At 41.4% G+C, this 17,556-nt stretch overlaps 1 protein-coding gene across 5 annotated transcripts in view; it reads left to right on the top strand.

The window, feature by feature from the left end:
• The first annotated feature begins 1,785 nt into the window (after positions 1 to 1,785).
• Positions 1,786 to 17,556, top strand: part of MATN2 (matrilin 2) — a 64,778-nt gene continuing 49,007 nt past the window's right edge. For 4 of the 5 annotated variants that reach the window (XR_014590069.1, XM_083861156.1, XM_083861155.1 and 1 more), the window contains exons 1-2: positions 1,786 to 1,828; positions 10,603 to 10,764. Coding sequence is in view for 4 of the 5 variants with exons in the window: in XM_083861156.1 (XP_083717282.1) it covers positions 10,632 to 10,764 (133 nt within the window). In the remaining variant the exon portion in view is untranslated. Of the gene's footprint in view, positions 1,829 to 2,234; positions 2,252 to 10,602; positions 10,765 to 17,556 lie in introns of those variants that run through there. The other variant, XM_083861154.1, reaches the window with a different exon arrangement.

Here is a 17,556-nt window from a genome sequence, read left to right as displayed (position 1 = left end):
ACTCTGGGCACTCCCATGATCTGGTCACTACAACATTTTCTCCTCCTCACTTTCGTCTTCCTCTGCCAACTCAGTTGCTGCCTCAAGCCAGAGCACAATGAAATGGAAGTATGGTTTCTGTATTTTAAGAGAGCAGAGCATTAATTAGGACTGTGACTGGGGCCTCATCCTATGCTACATTACAAGGATGAAATAGAATGGGTGAATTGTTCTGCACTTGGCTCTGCTGGGTTTGCTATAACGTCTATCAGTACTCAGTTTTTATTTTTTCCCTTTCCTCTGGCTACAGGAAAGGTTCAGGAGCCAGTGCTCAGAATTAAAGATAAGGAGAATCCAACCAGTTTCAGTTTGAGATTTGCTTGCTATCTATATGCTTCCTTTTAGAGATTAGATTTTGTACACCCACATAACAGACAATTTAATTGTGCCTTACAAATCGTACACAAAGTAGCTCTGCTGGTTGCCGGAGTTACTCACTATCCCAGCAACTCTGAGGGGCACAAGTCTCCTGTGTGGGATTCCTCTGGCTCCTGATGTACTGCAGTTGGCGTGGCTTGGTGAATTATGTCTTTCCTGTTGGACAGTGACACTGAGTCCGGCCCACCTCTGCCATTTAAGTGGCTTTTACTGTTTACAAAACTTTTTTTGTTTGTTTGTTTGGGTGGGGGGGGGGGTGGTGGTTGGTTTGGGGAGTTTTTTGGTGGTGTTTTTTTTTGTTTGTTTGGTTGGGTTTTTTTGCTTTTGTTTGTTTGTTTGTTTTGCTAGGAAACAGAAATCACAATTGCTTGGGAGCAAAGCAGGAATTTTATTTTTTCTTCTTCATACATAATACCGTAAGTGTTGATTTAAACCCCACACTGAGTTTTCCCACCTGGACTCCTTGACCGCGCCGCTGCTGTGTCAGCTCCGACACGACGGTCGCGGCTACTCGGCCAACTTATTCCAGGCTTCCCTCAGCTTTTTCCCCGACGGAGACTCCACCGGCCGCGGTGTCAGACACCGCATGAATCACCGGGGACTGTTAGCGTTGGCCCGCAGGTCCTGCGGGATGGGATTTCCATCCCTTGGTCGGCTTCCCTGGGAGGCTGCGGCCCGGGGAGCTCGGCGCTGGCCAGGGAAGGATGCTCTGAGCCGCCGGGCAGAACCACATCACTTTTCTCTAGCGGGGGCCCACGGCTCCCTCGGGACAGCCCTCTCGGCCCGAGCAGGCGGCGCTCCTGCATTTGGGGACCTCCTGCCGCCCGCCAGAGCGCAGGGAAAGCCCGGCCAGGAGGAACCACATCGGGGCCGAGGTGCGCGGGGCGGGGGGCCGGGAACCGGAGGAGCCGCAGCCCCTAATCCTGCCTCCCTCAGGGCCAGGCGGGAACGCCTGTGGCCGACGATTCCCTCTCTTTCCTCCCGGCGGGAGGGAGAAGCGGGGGAGCAGCCCCGGGTCCCGCACACGGGACGGAGGGGGAGAACAGCGGGAAGGAGGGGACAGCAGGTCGCACCCCTCAGCGGGGAGGGAGGGAAAGGACCAGGACCGCGTCCCCGCCGGCAGAGGCGGCTGAGGAGAGAGGAACCGGGCTCCCCGCCGCTCCTCCCGCACCGCGGCGGCTCTGGAGGTCTGGGCAGGGCTCTCCATAGCGGACTCCCCGCTCTCCCTCCCCTGGGTAGGGCAGAGCCGGGCTCCCGTCGGCGGGGACGGGGCTGGCGGGCGGCGGCTGCTCCCGGGGGGCGGGCGGGGAGCGCGTCCGGGGCCGCGCCGAGGGGAGGAGGCTCCGCGCTCGCTACCTCCCGCCTGCCCTGCCCTGCCTGTGCCGAGTGGAGCGGCCCCGACAGCCCGCAGGTAAGCCCGGCTCTGCCCCCTGCCCTGCCCTGCCCTGCCCTGCCTCGTCGAGCCTCTCCTGCCCGGGGACACCGCACCCCGTATGGGACACCGCGCCCCGCCCGCTCCCATCGCTGTCATCCCGGTGTCCGCCCCAGGGCCTCGCTCGGCACAGGGACAGCCCTGCCCCGGGGGCCCCGAGGGGTGGAGGGCGGCAGGGAAGGCTCCCCGGGCGGCAGTGGGGGCCCGGAGAGGAGCGGGAGGCCGGGGCGAGGGGCCGGGGCTGGGTTGGATGTTCCTCGCCGGGTCCCGCTGCTCCTGGTGCAGCCCAGCCCGCAGGAGAAGGGTTTTCCCTTTCCTTTGGACTGCGTGGGTCTGAGCAAACTCTCCGCTTGTCCTCCTCCCCGGGCATGCTGCGGGAGCTCATTTAACAGCGTGTCTGCTGTAAGGAAAGCCCCCGCCGCTGCATTGCAGGATCAGTGTAGCATCGGGACGGAGCTTTGCTTAGAAAGGTCTCCGGGAGTAGCCTGCAGGTGTCTGCAGCTGCGGCTCCTCCCCGTGCCACAGGTCTGCAGGGCTCACCTGGGACCTGCCTGGGCTTCCTCAGAGTCCTGCCCTGGCTGGAGGTGGGAGGAGTGAGGGATGGTTTGCTGAATGTGATATACTTGCCCTGGAAACCCTGCTGAGATGTGTTTATTAATCTGGCAAAAAATACGGCATCTTTAATGACTGCGTGTTCCTGTTCTTTCCCTGTCAAACTGGCCTCTATCGCTGCTAAACTGTAGAATATTGACTGAGAGAGAGGAATGCAACCTGCTGATTTGTATAATGAATGCTTGGATTGCTTGTGGCACCGACATTCAAAGGGTGAATGATCTCGAGTGAGGTCTGACAAGGTGACATGTCACAGCTATGCTTCTGTCAGACTGCTGACTACTTCAGAAGAAATTACCAAACTGTATCCCATCGAAAATTCTCCTTAAATCAAGAGCTAAATAAAATACACATACGCCTTTCCCAAATAAAACACACATATGGCTTTCCCAGATGTCTCAGCTTTAAACAGTACATTTTCTAAACTTTTCCTCGTGTGCTGTATATCCCTGTGATATTCCTCAAATTAAATTTGATTTATTTTACATCTTCAGAAAATGCAGCGCTCGGTTATACAAAGCTGCAGTTAAGATCCTTAATCCTGCACTCAGTATTCACACCTAATTATGTGAGTCTCTCCATGGACTTCACTGGGATTTCCCATGAACAAGGGAATGCACGTTCTGCTGCTTCTGAGTTGGAACTCAGGGATCCAGCTGTGATGGTAAAAGATGTTTTAGTCAGTCCAGGCAAAGTAGGGAAAGGCTAATCAGATCTAAATACTCTCTTTTGACTTATAAACCACCTCCATAGGAGGGTAAAACAGTAATCACTATTTAATTAAATTGTGGGTATCATTAACAAGCTGTTTTTATATAGTATACTCATTAGTGTTTTCATTTTGAGAAAAGAGTATTTGGAATGGAGTGGGATTAATCCCCAAATTATCGATTTACAATGGTGCTGGTACTGGGGTCAGTGTGACTTGGAGAATAAGTTTCAGAACTGTTGTATCCTTTTTTTCCCCCCAGCCTTTCTGTTTGCAGTTAACAGTAACTTTCTGTTATGGTTTGTGACCACTTCAGAGACAAAACTAAGCAGTCTACATATGTATCATGTGTCATATAATATATGCTTTTATTTAAATACCTACTCTGCATGGTAAAAGTGAATTTTCTCAGTTTTCCCATGCTACTCTTCTGGGCACATTGTGGAAACTCTGATGTCTAGATGAGATTTAGTACCAGAAAGTGCAAATGAGTCTTTCTCAAAAGAACAAGATAATGAAAAGGTCTATTGTCCAAGTGGCAACTGAAGAAAATCATGGCATGGAGACTGATGCTGTCATAAAATAAGAATTCCCACTGCTAGAGCTTGCTGTCTGACCACTGGAAACTATGCAGAGTAAACCATACTATGGGTGTCCTGTTCTATAGCAGCACCATTTACTTTTATGTGGTGAGTTTCTGAAGTTACTGAACTGGTCCTCAGTTTCACCTCTGAGCAGGGGTTGGACCTGATGGCTTACAGAGGTCCCTTCTGACCTAAATCATTCTATCATTATATGATTTAGTAGTTATTCGTTTTACAACAGTGATATCAGGAGGTCTGTATGTCATCCAAATGGATGATTTTAAATTAAGCAACAGATTGCTTAGTCTTCTTCATTTCATTAGAGCTGTAGAAAATTAAATTATATATGCAGTACATATACTCTAAGCCCATTAAATAACAGAGTGTGCTGTGTAGAAATTCTATTATGATATTTACACCTGACTATAAAATTGAATGCTGATCTCTGCTCTTTCTGATATGCTGTATGTTTCAGTGTCTGAACTCATCCATTCATGTGTGTGCTTATCTGACCTCTTGCTTGGATAGGCAAGTTGTCCTTTCCCCATCCCCAGCACTCTTTGGACAGCTTCCAGGATGTGGTTGCCTCCTGTATCCTGTAACACCTTCAGTTATTCTCTGCACATGGGTGTCATGTACAGGGTTGGGTTTGTGGGAATATTTGGCTGATTGCCAAATGTCATTCACCTCCCCTTCTAGGAACTGCTCTGTAATGCATTTTAGGTCTTCCCTGTACTGTTTCAAAATCTAAGATAATTTACTCCACTGTCACATTTGGTTTTGTTAGTCCAAGTTACAACTCTGCAGTGGGATTTGCAGCAGCAGCTGGAATAAATAGGTACTGGTGGAGATTCAGCCCAAGTCCTATGCAAGGCAGGGACTTCTCTCAGTACAAAAAGCCCTGGAATATCCTTTTGGTTGCCAAGTTAGGGATATGTGCTGGATGAGGAGGACTATATGGAAGCACAGGAGACAAAAGTGGAAGACTTTGTGAGTCTGTGGTTGTCACCCTGTCCCCACTACTATGCAGATGTGTCTGGAGCAGACATTGCTATCCTGTGCTAGGATTGTGCCCTCCTGCAGGCACAAAACAACCTGTGGCCATGAAGCTTCATGGACCCATGCAAAGAATTTGTCCCAGTCTTCTCGCATAGGAGTGCACAACTTCTGGTCCTAAATCACTGCAGATTCAGGTTACTCATACTGTTTGGACACTCATTATTTCAGACTGATAGAAGGCTGATGTTGCCAAGTCAAGAGTTTCTTTTGTAATTGTGGTCACTGCACTACTGTGAAAGCTGTTTGTAATTGGGTTGGCTGTCTCAGAATATACCAGAATTACTAATTGACTTTCAGATAATGAGTTTCCCAGATTTATCTCATACTACTGACAGCACAAATGGTCCAAGGTAGCCTCTTAAAAGGAGCTAAAGAATGTTTTAACAAATGAGTGCTGCTCTGCTGCTTTGCAGGACATGGTGCAGTTGTGGGAAGGCTCACCTAGTGCCTGCCATGAGGATTGAGCAGCATGTGAAGAATTTACAAACTTACAGCACCTGCAACCTTGTTTCTTTTTCGTGATTTAACTCTATTGGTGAAATGCAGTTCATAGTCATGATTTAGGACAGGTGTCTACCTGTCTTGTGTTGCTAAGCCTAGTGATGCCTTCCTTAGGCAGTAAGGAGTTACAGAAAATCCAGCCTATCACTTGGTGGAATAGGATGACAGTAAAGTGCTCCTTTGAAATTATGAAGGCAAGATGGTGCGTCTTGCTGATGTGCTGAATATCACCCTCCAATTGTGCCCACCTTCCCCCACACAACACCTGAATGCTAGGGACAGATGTTTTGTGATATTGGACTCTGTGGACCTCTATAGCTCTTTTTTAGAACTGCAAAATGCCTGTGTCAGCAACTGGTCCAGAAAGACAGGGGAAATTATTTGTGCTCTATGTGCTGATGTCTGTGCTACACAGTGATTTTAATGAGTAGTGAACTAGTAATGCGTGTGCTGGCTTGTGGATAGTGAGGTACTTTGGAACATATTGTAACTGATAGTTAAAAGGGCTTTACAGTGCCTGCAGGGGTTTTTTTTTGTTTGTTTGTTTTGTTTTTGGGTTTTTTTTTTGTTGTTTTTTTTTTTTTTTTTTTTTTTTTTTTAATTTCTGAGATGATGGGATTGAGAAAAGTATTTTGTGGCTTTCATGTAATAAGACCTCATTTTTTTTTCCAAGTAACTCACTGTGTTTGCTGGTTTGGGGAAACAGGATCTGATTTTATTGACTCACATAGATTCCTTGCAGTTCATTTACCTTCAGTGAATGTTTTTTTTATTTGATCACAGTTTCCTGTTATCTTAAAAATGGGGAGATAATAAGGATTGCTGAAAGAACTTCAGAATGGTTCTCTTCTATGCACTTATGTTCTTTATAACTTAAAACCACTGAAGTTACATCTGTTGGAAGCTTAATGAGAGTAAATGTCTGTCTCTTTTAACTAAGAAACTAGAAAAGCCAAAGGCAGCCTCTGTAGTGCTAATAACTGTTGCCTCTGGAGCTTTTTTGTCTTCTATTTCCCTCCCATCTATGCTGATAATTATATAGGGTTCAAGAGAAGGGACACTATTTGCAGGTGTTGATGTTCCATGTAACTACTGAGGATTTCCCACTCTGTGCATTGTGCCAGTTTTGGTGGTAGCTGGAGAAGGTAGAGAGGTAGGGATTTGTGGAGTTTGTGTTTCTTATTTAGCATTGGAAGGAAATCTGTACTGCAAGACAAGGAGGGAGACCATACAGAGGAGCAGGAAGGTATGAGCTGAAACATATTACTATCCTTGTTTTCCAAATTCAGTATGATCTGTTCAGCAAAGACAAGTACATTTTAAGGTACTTGAGTGAAAAAAAGGTGATCTTCCAGGCCAGTGGAGGGGTTGTCTGCTTCTCTGTAAAAGAAATTTTCCTGAAGTGTGGTAAGAGGTGGAAGGACACTGACTTTGGCATAAGTCACAGAGCATCTCTTTTCCTTTGATATTATTTAAGAGTTATCGCAGTGAAGAGGACAAATATTAATAACCTGCAACAGGCATTGGAGAAAGTGACTGATTTATCACAACTGACACTGAATATTCAGTAGTGTCTCTGCCCAAAATAGCCATCAATCCCTTACAAGATTTCCATAGAAATATGTTTGAAAGCATAGAAACTATTGTTTCACTGATGCTCAGCAAAGGAAATAGGTATTTTAAAGATGAAATCTCACACGAATGCATATGGCTAAGCCAGCACAGGTGAAATTGATCAGAGCACACCTTGGCAATATTCAGCTCTTGATGAGCAGCCAGTTAGGGAGTGAGGGAAACCTTAAAATAACAGAGACCCTGTTTACTTGCCATCTTCTAGGAGAATCTCCTCTTTTATACCAAGCTTCTAGACAGCTGCAGATACTGCCAGCAGCCCTCACCAGATTGTACCTCTGTGAGCAGCAGTTGTGTGGTTTTTTTGGTGGGTGTTTGTTTATGGTTTTGGTTTTGGTTTTTTTTAAATGTTCAGGTAGTTTGTCTTGCAGTGACTTGGTCTTTGATCTGCGCAGGGGAGTTGGTTCCCAGTGGTATAGTGCTGACAGCAGGAATCAAAGTGCCCAAAATATATTCTCCAGGTAGCCACAAAAATATGACTTCCTAAGTTTGGTACTTTGGGAATGTGTTCTCAGCTGGTAGAGCAAGAGTTAACCAACAGTAGGAAGATACAGAGGGCTGTGGAAGAAGGGCTTAGCCTGCTAAGAAAATGAGATGTTAAATACCAGATGTGGTGCAGTAAACACCATGCAGCTTCTCCAGTGAAGACAGGAGACTTTGCAGAAGACCCAGAAGATAAACAGAGAGAGGACCATGGGAAGACTGTATGTGGAGCAGCCATGCAACCACAGTACAGTCTGGTCATGTAAAAATGCAAGCAGCAGTGGACACAAACATGTACCTGGAACTAGAGCAAAGCACACAAGTCCAGGCTGTCATCACCTCAGGAAAGCAGCACAGAAGCTTTCACTGTGGATGAAGGGGTGACAGCAGGCTTGGATCAGTGTATGTTATCACATATACAGCCTTTGGCTTTGGGTTTTTTGGGGTTTTTTTCCCTTCTCACTGAAAATGGATGCAATTTTGCTTACATTGTTATCTTAGATTATATGTATATATTTATTTTTTTTTTAAGAGGAGACAACTAAAGCTCTCCGCTGTTAAATACAGCTTTTGTTTGAAATAGTATTTTAAACACTGTTTGTGAGGGATCAGAGTGTGTTCATAGTAGTTTTTTATTTTAGCAATAGTTGGATCCTTTTTGGTGAATCTCTAAGTAGATTTATTTTCTGATTATCAGATATTGAGATCTGAGGATCTACGGTTTCTGAATCCAAAGCAAATACTATTAAACAGTTTGTTATTCAGTGGTTCTGTTTCTTTCATACCCTAACCTTACTTTTCAAAGGGAATGGTAAAAAGTTACACTAAACTGAAAATATACTATTTTAATGTATTTCAGAATTCAGTGACAGCTAATGAATGATTATGGAGACATCTCAGTCTCTATGGTCAGCTAATCATATATTTGCACACTATGTAAACATTTTCCTCACAGAATTCAAAGACTTCAAATTGCAGCAAACATTTTTTCTTTTTTTTTTTTGGAATTGGTTATGGACTATTATGCTTATAGACTGTGAGTGTAGTGGATTTGAAACTATGACCAAATATCAAAAATGGCTGCAAAGGTATAAAATATGTTGTGTCAGAATGTAGGAGGGTTTAGTTTGGGGTATGACTGTCCTGAGACACTGCTTTATCACTATTTCCTTTGGCATCATGCTGTTACTGGGTCATTTAGCAATGTGTTGTGAAGGCTCTGCCACATTGCCCTTAGCTCTTTAATGTGTCATTAGGCACAGGTAAAATGGCTTTACTTTAGTGCCATCTTCACAGCTGTTTAGGATGGACAGAAAGGAGGGATGAGTTAGGCCTCTGATAAGGAGGTAAGAGGCAGAAAGCCCTCTTGAACATTCTGTTCATGCTTAGTTCCTGCAACAGCCTTCCAAGGAGGATATTTCTCCACTCTCCTTAGCCCTGAGAGCAGTGCTAGAACTGGCATGTATCCTTGGGGTCCATTTGCCTGGTGTGCTGAAGGAACAGACCTGAGCCAGAGGAGACCCCTGGCACAGCCCTGTCTGTGTTGCTGTTCTGAGGAGTGAAGACCACCTGGGACTGGTGATCTCCAGATGTAACAACTGTTGCCTCCAGAGAAATGTAATCTCATTTCCAGTGGTGTGTGCTGTTTCCAGTGTTCATTTGTTTCTGACTACAACACTGGAAAAACTCTAGCAGTAATACCATCCAGATGCCCACAAATGTAATATTTTTCATGGCCATTATTATAAGCATCAGCTATTTCCATCTCTTTCCTAGTTTGAATGTCCTTAAATTATGTATTGCCCATTACTGGATAATATTGAACACTGAAGTCTGGGCATTTTTGGCATATGCACCAGAACATTGTGTCTGCATTTGGGGCTGCTGAGTAGGATACACAAAAGGAAAAATAGATTGATAGTCAGAGAAATACATTATGTGTAATGGTTGCGTGGGAAAGACTGAAAAATAATGAACAAAATATCTTTATTAGAGAGAAAATATTTATTCAGAATTTTCCTTTCTGCCAGTGAATAGTTCATGGTGGGAAAGAAAATAAATTATCTTTCAGAACTGAAGCATTTAGTTGCCTTCTGTTACATATCTGCTTATCAGGTTTAGGGCCCTGTTAAAGTTGTTTTCAAGTCTTAGTTATTTCACCAAGAATTACTGTTAAAATTTGCACTGCTTCAGAAGTTCCACTCAGATTCTGTTAAAGGAGTTCTTTGTTATAAAAGTGGGTAGTTCTAGCCATCTCTTGAACACCTAGGGGAGCTCTTTACTAAGTTTCATCGTATCACCCACTCCAAGACTGAATCCAGCTCCTGTGGGATGCTCTCAACCCAAACAACAAAGGTTTGGGGGAGGGTAGAAGGAGTCTCTGTCTGAGGAAGCCACCGATGGGGAACACAGCCAGAAAATGAGTCTCTAGCATGTTGATCTTTGTTTTCTTTTTGTGGCAGTCAGCCATGGCTTTTCATGATGCATTAACAAGCTCTTGGTCAAGAATCATCTCTTAATATAGGAATTTTGCCTGTCAGTTTGTTCCTCTATATGATAAAATTTCTCCAGAACCTATGGCAAACTCCTTGCCAGTCCTCAGGAATCTATTTCTGTAAACGAGATTAATCTTCACTGTTAATCTTCATGTTAGGAACCATGGACTGCCTTCTGAAAAGTAGGCATGAGTTGTTACCAGTTCACATTTATAGTTGCTGTTTCTGAAATATATTTTCTTCTATTTTAATTCTCCAAGATTTTCTGAAGCAGTAATCCCTCAGACGACAAGAACCATTAAACTTCCAAAAAGAAATTGCAAAGGAGCACTGAGTGGAATAACAAAAACATACTTGTGTCCTCCTCAAACCTGTTTATGCTGACAGGCTGAGTGAAAAAAACTTCCTTTTCTTGCTTTAAAAATACTTGATTGTTATGAATTGTTGTTAATGTTAACTATGGACTTCAGCTAACAATACTTAGAAATGCTACACAGGGACTGCCAACAGCTACGTTATTATGTAAACCTTATTTCTTGAAGCTGTAGGTATTACTTGGTGCCTGTGTCTGCATGTCTATGTGATGGAAGGGAAGCAATGCTGCTGGGTGACTGATGTGGTTGGAATCCATCTTTTTATGTAATCAAAGAACTTATCTCCTTCTCTCCTCTATTGCAGTTTTACATCCTTGTGCGTCTCTCTGTTTCATGAAGATGAAGAAAATGATTGCATGTTTCCTTCTGCTATTTGCACACGCTCTGCTTTCCACTGTCATGGCAAAAGATCTCCCTGGAAGACGTTTCACCCAGAGAAGGGATGTTAACACACAGTCTCTACTGGGTAAGTTACACACAAAATACCTCAAACACCACTACCAAAAGCTGTCTCAAATACAAGTGATAAAAGGCATAAGCAGCTGGCCAAACCTTGGCTGAGTTGGTTTATAATAAAAAGGAGATTTTCATTTGCCAGCAGGTATTGTGATAAAGTGTGTTCACCAGATAGCAGCTGTTGCAAGAGGATATTTACTTTCGGGTTACCAGATTTACTTTATGTAAGTGGTATGAAATAAATATTTACTAGTGGACTGTTGGCTTGAAAGAAAAAGAAACAACTTTATTTTCAGTGTTTAGAGAAAATACGTGCTGGTCCATGGAGGTTCTGTCAAATGAGCCTCTTACCATGCTGGAAAGTTTTAGCTGTCCACATGTGTGTAATGTGTATGAAGCTGACTGAATGGAAATCTGTGGCTATTGAAATGAGGATTGTCATTACATTACTTGATGCTAATCCCTTTATTTTGTCAATTTATTTATAATGAGTAGCTTATTATATAATGAGTAATTTTTTATAATGAGCTATTCTTTTCCTCTTTTGCCAAAAATCTTAGGACAGGGTGCATCCACTTCAGCTTGTGGGCTGTCATATTTAAAAATGTAAAGTTCATGTCTCACTTGTTGGTCATCACCTGTGCATCACCAAGCACTCAACATTTTCATCTCTTAATGGTTTGTGACTTAGAATAACTGTCTTTTGCTAATTGTTTAAAGTAATTGTCAGGTTATGAAAACACAGCATGGATGAGGTTTGGACAAAGCCTATCATTAGGGATTAATGATTCACATCAGTAGTAGCTCTCATCAGATACCTCTCTCCAGCCCACTGGGATGGTAAGTGGACTCCTTGAGGGTCATCTAACCCAAGTGAGTATGAGGAATGTGAAATGTCCTCCAGAAGATATATTGGGAAGAAAGAAGAAGAAAGAATGAATATGTGAGAAGGGGTGGCAGAGAGGAGATCACCAAGTTTTATCAGTGAAATGCTTCTCTAAACAAAATGTAATCGTTTAAATAATGTAAAACTCCATAAAGTACCATTCACAATCTGTTAACTTAAAAATGTAAGTTTTCAATTCCAATAGGACAAATATAAAACAAAAGACAACAGATTTCCACTTCTTATTCATCTTCCCCAAAACTAATAGGTGTGGTCCTGAAACCCTTGGGGTTCTGCCACTGAAGGCTGAAAACCACAGCTCTGGAGATCTAATTCACAAAAAACCCCCATGGATATAGAACAACAAAGAGAAATACCCACATTCACACCTTACTTAACAAGAATCTCAAACTTTCTAAAATCCTAAATTCTAAAATGTGATTACATAGGAGCTCGTCCCGAATATTTTAGGGTTCCTAGCAAATATCCTAAGTGAACTTATTACTTTAAGAAATAGGCTGCCTGACTCTCTAGAAAACAAGTGCAGGGGCAAGGTGTTTTGTGGAGAAACTGAAAGTGTCACATTTCTCAGTTGCCATTTTTCCCTGTGATTTGTTAAAGTTCCTTTTATAGCCTCTCTTTCAAATTTAAATAGTGGAAACTATATGAAAGGGTTTAGCACTCTGTATGAATCAAAATATGTAGATTAAATTATTTATTTCTTCTTTCAAAAGCTAAGAGATTCCTGGTCCCTGCATTTGGAAACCACTGGATTCCTACTCAGTTTGGCATGTGCAGGATGCAAACAGTTCTGGCTAAAGGAACCTTTTCAAGACATTAAATGATGTGAAAAACTTGGAATGTTCTCTGATCCAGCCCATAAAAGTACGTGGCAGTTTGGAGTCAGACTCTGGGGCCTTGCATTCTGTTTCAAGAAATTAGGTCACCTGCTTATGTGCAGCAATGTATAGACACAGTGGCATGGCAAAAACATGCCTCTCTGTAAAGAACAGAATGTGTGAAGTGCCACTGTGCTGGAAAGTTGAGCGTTCCTCAAATGGCATGAGCAAGAGCAGGGCCAAAACCTGATCTCGGTGACATCAAGTAGCAGACTTAATAAAATCACTCTAGAATTCCAGCAGCTTAACAGGGTTTAGAAGTTGTCACATTCTATGTAAGTATGCATATTATAAGTAGTGGGGGTGATGACAATTGCTGCTGTTGTGTAAAGACTTGCTTGGCAGGCAAAATGGAGCAAAATAGCTGCAAAGAACCAACAGGTACCTGGAAAAGTAATAAAAATTAGGGTTGGCGGTTGGATTCTTTCTGGATGGAAGTCTCTTTTTCAGGACTAAAATGAAAGTTTATGCTCTGTAAGTATAGCAGTATTAAAATAATTTTATTCCTTTTTTCTTCTTTCCACCATTTTAAAAATGAAAGTATACTGCTGTGATAATTATTTACTAGTAAAATACCAATAGTGTCCAATTACAGAAGTAACAGTCATTGTTCTAGGAGACTGACAAGTTAAATAAGCAAAAGCGAGTGGATGAAAAATTCTGTGGGGTTGTCCATATAGAGAGAAAAGTACTTTGAGATCCAGGTTTAGAAGGATTTAATTTTTCATCAGTCATGCACTAATGCTTTATAGATTTTTAAATAGTCTTATTAGGTGTAATTGCCTATACATTTTAATGAAGTATTTTGAAGGAAGGAGCTGTGTCTGAAAAGATATACATTTTTCTTATTCCTCAATTTTTCAACTAAATCTCAATACATGTTGTTTTAATTTTGCATTGCTTATTGGTGCTTTAAATTATTATTGCTATAGCTAATAATTTCTGTTAAAGAGCTGAAATATTTTATTCAAGCATCTATTGAAAATAGAGTTTTTGGAACTCTCACTATGTGGCCCTTGAAAGCCAAACTGCTTTGCAGGTTTTTCTTTTATTAAACACTGAGTCAGACTTCCAAATATTAAAAACTTGTCAACTGTGCCAAGTTAATTAATTTTTAACATTTTCCTTAGTTTTTCTTGTAGCATATTAGATATGCATGTATTTCAAGTAATAAAAGAATTTGTATTATATTGCTGGAAGATGCTGTTTTCATGCAGGTGTATTTATGTTTTAAAGAATTGTTTCCATAGTTGTGCAAGACCTTGTGAAATAACAGATAGAAATAGGATGGTCAGTTTTTCTTTCCTGTAGCAGACAACAGCCATCTTTCCCCTTATCTGACATATGAACTAAGTTTTGCCTTCTTTTTCCCCTCATCAGTACTTTGATCCAGAGTTTGGATCAAATTTGGCTTATCTTGATTTATGACAGGAAAATAATATTTTGGGTTCTTCTAAAGAAAAGCATATACTTGCTTTTCTTAAAGAAAAGTGATATACTTGCTACATGGTTATAAAAATAAAATTATGTCTGTTAGATTAGCTGATTCCCTTCAGATATAAGGAAATGGACTTCTGCACCTAAACAGACTGATGAAGAGCAGGGTCAGTTGCCCAGACTAGTGATTTCCATACTATGTTTGCAAGGCTAGTGAGCGGTCCACAGCACCCTTCAGCAGGTTTCATGTCTAGAAGCAATATGTGTCCAGTCCTTACAAGATATAGTGCCTTTTTGGTGTTTGAAGTTGTGGGGTTTTTCTCTGAAGCAGATTTGGGACTTAGGCATCTACTGCATCTTAATAATTTATTGTAAAACAAAGCAAATCAAAATTCTCATATTGTTAAAAAAGCCCCACAAGTTTTTGTGTTTGATTTTTTTTTTTTCTTGATGAACTCTGTTCTTGTCAACTGGGCATGTATTTCATTTCACATGGGCACACCTCTTTTGGAAAGATCTGAAGTGAGTGCATGAAAGCAGTAGTGAATACAGTGATAGCTGTAGAACACTATTTTTAGCAATAGCATTCTTTCTCTTCCTTAAAATGTGAAACATGCAGCTACGTGATTGTGAAAATAACTGTGTTAGGAGAGAAGCTAATTTAGGGGGCATTCCTTTAAATATTACATGATACCAGAAGAAGCAACAAAAAAATTAACTGATACTGCACAAAATTAAAACAGAGGGGGAAGGAGGCCAAGAAGGAAATGTACTTGGCTCCTGTTCAGTGGAAGCTGCTGCAAAATGCAAATGCCCCTGTCTGCATTAAATTATATTTTGCAACAAAATATACAATGATTTGTCTCTTGTCTGATTTGTATGTGTATGATTCCACTGATGTGAAGTAATAGGAACTGCATGGAGTACTGACTAAGTTCATGAATCACTTGCTACAGCCAGTTAAAATTAATCCAAAGATTCTTATATCCAACCCAGTTCTTAAATTTGAGTGTTTGTGACTTTAGGGCTTAAGACACTATCAGGTTAAACATTCTGAGTTATTTTAGCAGCAAATTAGAGGGGAAAGTATGTGATAAAAGTGAGCCCAACCCATGATGCTTCTGTGGAGCATAGATAAAATTCCTGTTTGATTTTAGTTTATTCATTGTATATTTATACAGTAAGAGCTGACCAGAGATGTCTAAATTCTGTTAATGTGGACTGTTGAGCCATTGTGGGATGCTTTCTGCTGTAAGAAGTGAATTCACAGCCTCAACATTTGTATGCGTTATTTCTTCACATAAATGCAACCCTGCCAAGTTTTATGTCCTCAGATATAATCCTGTCAGATTGTAGAATTATTGTAACTGAAGTTTGTAATGCAATTGAAATGAGAATTATGTCACAGTAATATCATGTATTAGACATACTGTACTGGTATAGTATGGGGGGAAGATGAAAAGTCTTCCATGCAGCAGATGAAGGTAGGAAGTGGTTGCAAATTACATCTTTTGAATTACCATATAATTAGTTAAAATATAAGTACAATCCTAACCAAGCTTTTGTAAAGATACAGGGTAATCAAATACCTATCCATTTATTTGCCTATCAGCTTGCTATTCAAAACATGAAGTTGCCATATAAATAGAAGCATATTATGTTTGGAAAGAGAGCGAGCAAAGCATTTTACAGTTTGCAAAATCACCTGTTTCTTCCTTCTGAGGTGTGTAGATACATACTGCAGTCTTTGTGCCTCAAGTCAATATTAGTAATGGTGTGTTTTGCTCCCCAGAAGTGCTTGTTTCACTAGCTGAGAGGTCACCCATGAACTTTATGCTGACTCTCAAAACTTCAACTTTCAACTTAATCTCTCAGCTGTTGGCCTCTCCCCCACAGTAGCTGCTTTTTCAGATTCTGGAGTTTATGCACTGTTGAACACCCTCTCTCTGTGGCTTTGAGGTTTGGTAGCTTGGTTTGTGCTGAGGTTGTGCCTCCTCAGCCCCTAACAGAGGTCCTGGAGTCTGAGAAAGAAAGATCTGATCAGCAACCATATCCCTGCCCAGCCAGTTGTTCCTGCAGCAGCTGTTATCCCTTAAACAGCCCCAGCTAATGAGCCATGAGGGCTAGCTGGGACCGTGACAGACCTCAGGGATTTATGTCCTAATCTGAGTATGCTCATCTGCAGCCAATTATCTTGGAGATCAGAAAATTTGGATTTTGGTCTGTGCTAGCGGTTTTTAACCACAGAACAACATTCTGCTTGCCAACTCTTGTATTTAGTATTCATTATTAATTTTTGTGTATCAAAATCACATTCACTTTTTAAGCCACCTATGGGGTATTTCTGTAATTGAAGTTTTATGGAATATAATTCGATCTCCAGCATCACAAGAAATTGTATTGTATTTCTTTAATGTGTATTTCTTCTAATAAAGCTTTTCCCTATTTCTTCTTCCTTCCTCCCTTCTTTCTTTGTTTTCTTATTCTTTTAATTTGCCCCTCCCCCCCACTTTTTTTCTTATTTTCCCTTTTTTTTAAGGTAATTTTTCCACAGGATGAAAAAATATCTGCTGTTACAGAGAAAAACTGAGCCATGATCTAAACATCAAATGATCTTTGTATTTCTGAATTTGTTTGTTACAACCCCCACAAATTACTGTGAAATACCATTTCTGTTTGAAAAAGAGTTTGCCTTGACAATAATTCAGTGAGGAAAATTACTGTGAGTAAAAAAACTGTTGTTATGAGTATATTCTCAAGGAGCTCAAAGCCTTCTCTGTGCATTATATCTTGAAGAGAAATCAGGCCAAAAGAAAGAGCACTGATATTCAGCAGTGTGCTGGTTTTGACTTCATTTTGAGCACTTTGCCTTCTTCATTAAAAAAGTACATATGTACAAATTTAATTTGAGAATCATGGAAACAGTATTTGCATGACTTAAGGAACATCTCATTTTATAGGCATGAGTGGGTAATCAGACACTATTGTGGATGAAGACAACATACCTAAATTGCTTTGGAACCTTGAAGACACCATCTTATTTAAGTACTGTTGAAGTGCAAGAACTGCTGGTTACCAATGGACATGATGTCCCACACATTTTGGGAGACAGGGGGGAAATGGCATACAGCACTATCCCCTCATGCTGTTTCTGAATTTGTTCTGGAAAAGAATCTAATACTTAGACCGTTACCAATAGATAGAAATATGTGGTTTCAGGTCAGCTGATCAATGAGTAATGTTGAGGTTGCTAACAGCTTTCCCCGTAAACAAAGGCATGGGCAACCGTAAAAAAAGTATGGATAGGAGTTTTTAAAATGTTAAGCTGATGTCCTGAAAACAGGACACCACCAACTCAGTAAGGTCACATTTTTTCTCTAGATTTTCTATGCTGCTACTAACTATGTTTACTTCCTGTATCCATTCTTTCTCCAATAATTTCTGTGTCCTTCCAACAGTACCGTAAGTAGCTCAGAAAAAATAGGAGTCTCAGATCTTTAAGGAGAAAGATACAAAGACCACTTTCTGCCAAAAAAATCACCTTTTTCATGTTGGTTGAGATTTGATGTTTTACAGGTGA

This window comes from Zosterops lateralis (assembly GCF_965231275.1).
Source record: "Zosterops lateralis genome assembly, chromosome: 1".
NCBI classification, from domain to species: domain Eukaryota; kingdom Metazoa; phylum Chordata; class Aves; order Passeriformes; family Zosteropidae; genus Zosterops; species Zosterops lateralis.
Note: the sequence above shows the minus strand (reverse complement) of the source record. Positions and strands in the feature narration are given on the sequence as shown.